At 36.5% G+C, this 6,671-nt stretch overlaps 1 protein-coding gene across 2 annotated transcripts; it reads right to left on the bottom strand.

Moving 5' to 3' along the window:
- Window positions 1-407: 407 nt before the first annotated feature.
- On the bottom strand, window positions 408-2,642 carry LOC134722205 (isonocardicin synthase-like). Of its 2 annotated transcripts, none has more exons than XM_063585809.1 (2): window positions 2,534-2,642; window positions 408-1,940 (listed from the first exon to the last, which is right to left on the bottom strand). In XM_063585809.1, exon 2 carries the CDS (start codon window positions 1,737-1,739, stop codon window positions 525-527), a length of 1,215 nt encoding a protein of 404 aa, XP_063441879.1. In that variant the 5' UTR covers window positions 1,740-1,940; window positions 2,534-2,642; the 3' UTR covers window positions 408-524. The 2 variants fall into 2 exon arrangements, with proteins under 2 accessions (XP_063441879.1, XP_063441880.1); XM_063585810.1 differs by having other exon boundaries at window positions 408-1,934; window positions 2,534-2,641.
- Window positions 2,643-6,671: the final 4,029 nt, after the last annotated feature.

Here is a 6,671-nt window from a genome sequence, read left to right as displayed (position 1 = left end):
GACCACAACAACCACTAACAACCCACTACTTCATGATATTAAAAGTATAAATAAGGACAACGCGTGGTCCAGGTACAGGCACTCAAGGCTTCTGGATTATATAGAAATTAGATTTTTTTAACAATCTAATTAAAATAGATTGATTTTTTTAAATGAAAGTCAATGAGACAACTATCAATTGAGATCTCCATATAAACGATATGTGCCAATGCAAAACAACTGCATACGAAACTTCATTAAAGTTACCACAAAATTAAACACTTGTATTTATCCAAACTAAGCAAAGTCATTAATTACTGCATGCTGTTGACGTACATCCTTTTTATATGAATGGCTTGTCAGGAAAAGAAATACGTACATGTATGATATTTATTCTACATTTTGCAAAAGTATAAGTGTGTTTTATTAGTCTTGAAACCATCTATCTTTTTATTTATATATTGCCGCTAAGTCACAACTTCCATCATTACAAGCCAACAAAAGCACATATCTAAAACCCGTATAACATTTTGAACATTCAAGTGTCAAAGTTTTTTACAGACATAGTATTGGAAAACACCGTCCCATTTAGCGTCTCCTCCAATACACTGCAGTACTTCAAGTCCTTCGTCCATCAGTAAGTCGGCAGACGACACTAAAACAGGAGTATGACCAAAAATTATAAGATGGCCACCTTTCTTCAAAACACGGACAAGAGGATGAACCATTAAACGTGCATCGGAAGCTTTCATTACTTCGGAATTAATAAACCTTACAAATACTACATCCGCAATATCGTCTGCAATTTTCGGTTCGGCGGCGTTACCATGGTGAACTTCATCTAGTCGTTTTCCTGCAAACAGTGTCATCTGGTAGCTAAGGTCTTGTCCAGCTGTATAACTATTTGGGAATGCCTCTTTCATGGTTGCCAAAAACTGACCAGTTGAACAGGCAGGGTCATACAAGAACAAGTCTTCTTTTCCCAAAGTTTTTAAAAATTGAATTGAAAAATCTCTAAGAAAGACTTCACCTTCCCCAAGCTGAAGAGCTAATGTTTCATCTATTTCCCATCCTTCATCCGGGCAATGAATTTCAGTTTTATACTCCGTCTGCAAGGCTGGGAAAGGAAATACCAATTCCATTTCCTGTAAATGTTTGTGAACTATGTCGTGCATGATAGTTTTCTTTTCAGATCCAGTTAATTGTCTATATAGTACAACAACGCCATCGTCTTGTATCCTAAGATCTACAAAAACGCCAAGGAGCATGCTACCACGAATATGACTACAGTGTAATTCACGGATTTTGTTTGCAATCCATTGGTGAGAAAGGATTCGTCTTCCTACTAAAACACGAAGAGATCCATCTTCCATTTTCCAAGATTTCAAAAGAAAAATACTTTGAGGTAGTTCATCCCATCGTTCGGAATACCTCGTAGGTCTGCGCTCACATACGGTTTTCCAATTCACAGCTTCGTGACGTTCAACGGAATCATCGATATGTCTTTCTTGGTACAGATTGATTTCTTTCAGAATCATTCGTAAATTTCTATTATCATGTTTGTCCGTCACTTCTGATATCAACACATTTAACGCATCCTTTGCATTTTGCCACTTTCCTTCAGAAACTAATTTTTGTGCTGCGTACAGACGTTCTCTTGTCTGCTTGTTATTGACGTCACGAAAAACTCCGTCAAAATTAAACGTGTCATGTCCATCTGTTGCCGTGGGCAGAGAACCACTTCTTTTCATGTCACTCATTTTTCTCGCTGCTTCCCCAACTGTTTTTTTTCTTAAAAAGTCGTCTTTAGATATAAATGTGTCACTTAGAAGTAAATATTACACGTACATCCCTAAATGTTTTAGTAACCAGTCCAGATTGTACTTGCTGAGGGAAGATTAGATAATTCTTGTTATCATCTGACATGTCCAGAATATCGTTCCAAAGGTCATCAACTGTAACTAAAAACGTTTGATAGTAGTCTCTATACATAAGTTCACTGTTCTACGTATGTACAGTACTATACCAGAGTAACTATTGCCTAGCAGTGGCGGATCTAGAAATGTTCTTAAGTGGGAGCCCACTGACTGCCTAAGAGGGGGCCCGCTCTGGTCATACTTCGTTGATTCCATATATAATAGACCAATTTTTCTCCAAGAAAATGGGGACCGGGCCCCCTTCCCCTTAAATCCTCCTCTGTTTAGTTATACAGTGGCGACTAGACTTTAGACGCTTAAAAATATAGATTATACCAACACGTGCCCCAAAGACAAAATCCGGACTTTTCAGAGAATTTTGTTTTTTTAATTTCTCTCTTGTTTATTTTTAATGAATAATGATAGAAAATGAATTTCATTATCTGGTAGTATGTTGTAACCCGAATATTGAAAGAATTAGAAAAATACATATACCACAATATTATTTTTAACCCAACAGAGGACAAGTTATTTGGTTTGCTATACTATTTTGTAATATTAGAGTGCTCAATAATGGCGTATTGTTTTTGCAAAAAAATCATTTTAATTTTTAATAAAAGAAACTGTTTAGTACTTACCTAATTTAAGTTGTTTGTTACAAGCATCTTGCTCATATGATATGATAATATAATGTGACTTTTGTCACGATATGTGTATTTGTTTAGATCGTTTAATCCACGTGTCAATTAACAAGCGTATGTGACGGTGTGTTAGTTTAAACATATTTATTTATAGTGGATTGGGAAACAAGTTTTGCAACTTATATTAATCCCTTTCCACTTTGCGAGTGCTGCCTTGTAGCGGCACTGGCCTACTCTTTTTCGAAATCTACAAGGGTGTCTTTAACGTGCAAGAGATATGGCTCTCTCTTAACACGGGTCAGCCATTTATCGTCCCCTTCCGACGGACTATCATCGTTTCTTCAAGACCATACTCGCAAATGATGTCAAGGGAGAGCCGAAAATTGACGGTGTGTTCGATGGCTCATATCAAATCGACCTGTATATATATTTTTAAATTCAATTTTGTTCTGTTATTATACCACTTCTGTCAAGCTGTATATTATGCATATCTGCCTCTTGTAACAGTATAAACTGTCCGAGTTTTAACTGAAGGTGTTTACTTTAGAGTTGATGTTTGCTGTTGAAGGCCGTACTTTGGTCCAAGGCTACTGAAAAAAGAGGCAAGAGATCCCAAAAGGACACTTTAAATTCACGAGTCGAAATCAAACTGACAATGCCATAGGAAATAAATGAAAAACGAAGAAAAAACACTTGTAAACAACAATTATCCCAGAAAACTAAACTGAGCAATAAGAAGTTTCACTGTGATCCTTTGGTCTGTGATGAGATTTTGTATCACTATTCATATATGTATATTCATTAGCAAGCTTACGACATTTTTTTTTATTCATTAAGGTAAGTACTTTTTTTTAAATTTTAACCTTGAGTATATGGGGCCAAACGTCATAATGAATGAGATGAATAAACTGTAAATGACAAATAATATAAAACTAAGTGTTTGATTTGTTTTTAACAGTTTATTTTTTCATTCATTATGACGTGTATTTATGATTTTCTTTCCATGGCTCCATGGTATAGGGCTTAGTTATACACTATACAGAGCAACAGTTACCACCCCTCTCGATAGAAACGAGTTCCAGGACCTCAATACAAGTGGTATATAGCTGTTGACTCAAAAACAAAAGATACAAAAATCAATAGTTTTGCTGTGTAAAATGACACTGATACTTTGTTTCCTTTGAAAACTCTATTAATTTGAGGCTTCTTAACACACAGTTGCAAACACAATTACATGTAAATGATAAATTAATATACCCTATACTTTGTACTAGTTCGACACACCGAGTTAGATTTTAACATACTAGCCGTAACAAGGTTCATGTGATGTCATATCGCCTTACTTAGGCACACTGTTCCGATTTTCAGAAGTTATATGTATGGTACTTTCTGCTGTAAAACACAAAAATTTAACTTTTCAAATTTTTTTTACCATAATTTTAAATTTTGACTTTTTACGAGTTAAAAAACGTCAAAAATGTGAAACTTTTAAGATTTAACCCGGTGAAATGTTGACTTTTGAAAAGTCAAAATTTCGCTGTCCGATAATAATCAAAAGTAACAAAATGTCAGTTAAAAGTACAAATTATCAAGATTTTTAAGATTTGTTTAAATATTATGAAATACAAATAAACATTTGACTATGAATAATTAAAGTTTATATTTTCCATGTCCTTATTATGATCCGGCTTCCGTGTATATAATTACAAGGAATTACAAGTAGATCAATTAAGTGAAAAGAACTACAAAAAATGAAACAGACTATAAAACATTGACTATTAAAAGGCGATATAAACAAATTATTAAATGTATTGGCAACGAAACAGAAGTGGTCAATAATTCATTTGAATTTGAATACAATCATTAAGTACAATGTTTGGGTCGATATTTAAACTTTGGTATTGTCCGACTTAATACTTTTTATATGAATTGATATGTCTGTCTGAACTATACCGTCCGATTTAATGACTGCAAGCCGTCTTGTCCATGTCTTACTGTCCGTTTGCTTCTATTTGATTCCATAATATCATGACAGTTGGTACATTTGAATATGCATCTCATTAATGCAGTATAATTTACTGTAATGCCACTCCGCTATATGTTACCTAGTAACTTGTCAGTTATTAGGTACAACACATACACTAAACACACACATAGTGAGGTGCCTGTCATTTGGTGCCCAGTGTGGTCCGGTCCAACACATGCACACAGTGATTTGCCTGCCAAGTTATTTGGTGTACTATACCCCTATACATATGTAGAGATGCATATGACGCAGCAAACTTCGTCGAATCTCCAAGGGTATCATCAGCTAAGTAAAATTGAGAATGGAAATGGGGAATTTGTCAAAGAGACGACAACCCAACCATAGAGCAGACAACAGCCGAAGGCCACCAATGGGTCTTCAATGCATCGAGAAACTCCGAAAAAAATTGTATGTAAGGCTTATATGTTTATAGCTCCGCCACATTCCGTGTGTGTATATATTTTCCTGTCAAAGGCCAAGAGCCTGTTATTCAGTCGGTTGGCTTTTGTTTTGTGTTACGTATTTGTTTTTCGTTTATATTTTGTATATAAATTAGGCCGTTAGTTTTCTCGCTTGAAACGTTTTACATGTGTCATTTCGGGGCCTTTTCATGATAGCTTGACTATATATGCGGTATGGACTTTGTCCGTTGTTGAAGGCCGTACGGTGACCTATAGTTGTGTTAAATTGCTGTGTCATTTGGTTTCTTGTGGAGAGTTGTCTCAGCATGTCAATCATACCACATCTTCTTTTTTTATATTATATACACATCCTTGCTTCAACTCAGTGTTCACGGTAGTTTGGTGTGGTAGATATGATTTATAGTAAACCTTTCTTAAATTACTAGTTTATATAAAAAGAAATATTTAAAAAAAACTCAGGTTTCAACTCCCTCAGTGGATTTGACCAGAGAAACACATATTATGTCTCTGAAGTGGCTAAATTCAATTATGAGGAAATTTTGGTCATATATAGCTCTTTAACTGTTCGGTTCTTGTACATCCTTGGCTTTTACATATTCGGCTTTGGACGTTCCCAATCATTGATCATACTTGTATGGCTTTCACATAATATTCGGCTTTGGACGTCCCCAATCCTTGACCATCCTTGTATGGCTTTCACATAATATTCGGCTTTGGACGTCCCCAATCCTTGATCATCCTTGTATGGCTTTCACATAATATTCGGCTTTGGACGTCCCCAATCCTGGATCATCCTTGTATGGCTTTCACATAATATACGGCTTTGGACGTTCCCAATCCTTGATCATCCTTGTCATGGCTTTCACATAATATTCGGCTTTGGACGTCCCCAATCCTTGATCATCCTTGTATGGCTTTCACATAATATTCGGCCTTGGACGCACCCAATCCTTGATCATCCTTGTATGGCTTTCACATAATATACGGCTTTGGACGTTCCCAATCCTTGATCATCCTTGTCATGGCTTTCACATAATATTCGGCTTTGGACGTCCCCAATCCTTGATCATCCTTGTATGGCTTTCACATAATATTCGGCCTTGGACGCACCCAATCCTTGATCATCCTTGTATGGCTTTCACATGATATTCGGCTTTGGACGTCCCCAATCCTTGATCATCCTTGTATGGCTTTCACATAATATTCGGCTTTGGACGTCCCCAATCCTTGACCATCCTTGTATGGCTTTCACATAATATTCGGCTTTGTACGTTCCCAATCCTTGATCATCCTTGTATGGCTTTCGCATAATATTCGGCTTTAGACGTCCCCAATCCTTGATCATCCTTGTATGTCTTTCACACATTTGGCTTTGTACGTTCCCAATACTTGATCATCCTTGTATGGCTTTCACACATTTTGCTTTGTACGTTGCCAATCCTTGATCATCCTTGCATGGCTTTCACATATTCGGCTTTGGACTTTCCTCATCCTTAATGATCCTTGCATGCCGCTACCACATATTCGGCTTTGTACTTTCCTCATCCTTCACGGCATGGCTTTCACATATTCGGCTTTGTACTTTCCTCATCCTTCACGGCATGGCTTTCACATATTCGGCTTTGGACTTTCCTCATCCTTCACGGCATGGCTTTCACATATTCGGCTTTGGACTTTCCTCATCCTT

The sequence above is a fragment of the Mytilus trossulus genome, chromosome 6, assembly GCF_036588685.1.
Source record: "Mytilus trossulus isolate FHL-02 chromosome 6, PNRI_Mtr1.1.1.hap1, whole genome shotgun sequence".
NCBI lineage: Eukaryota > Metazoa > Mollusca > Bivalvia > Mytilida > Mytilidae > Mytilus > Mytilus trossulus.
This window is presented reverse-complemented; position numbering and strand designations above follow the sequence as displayed.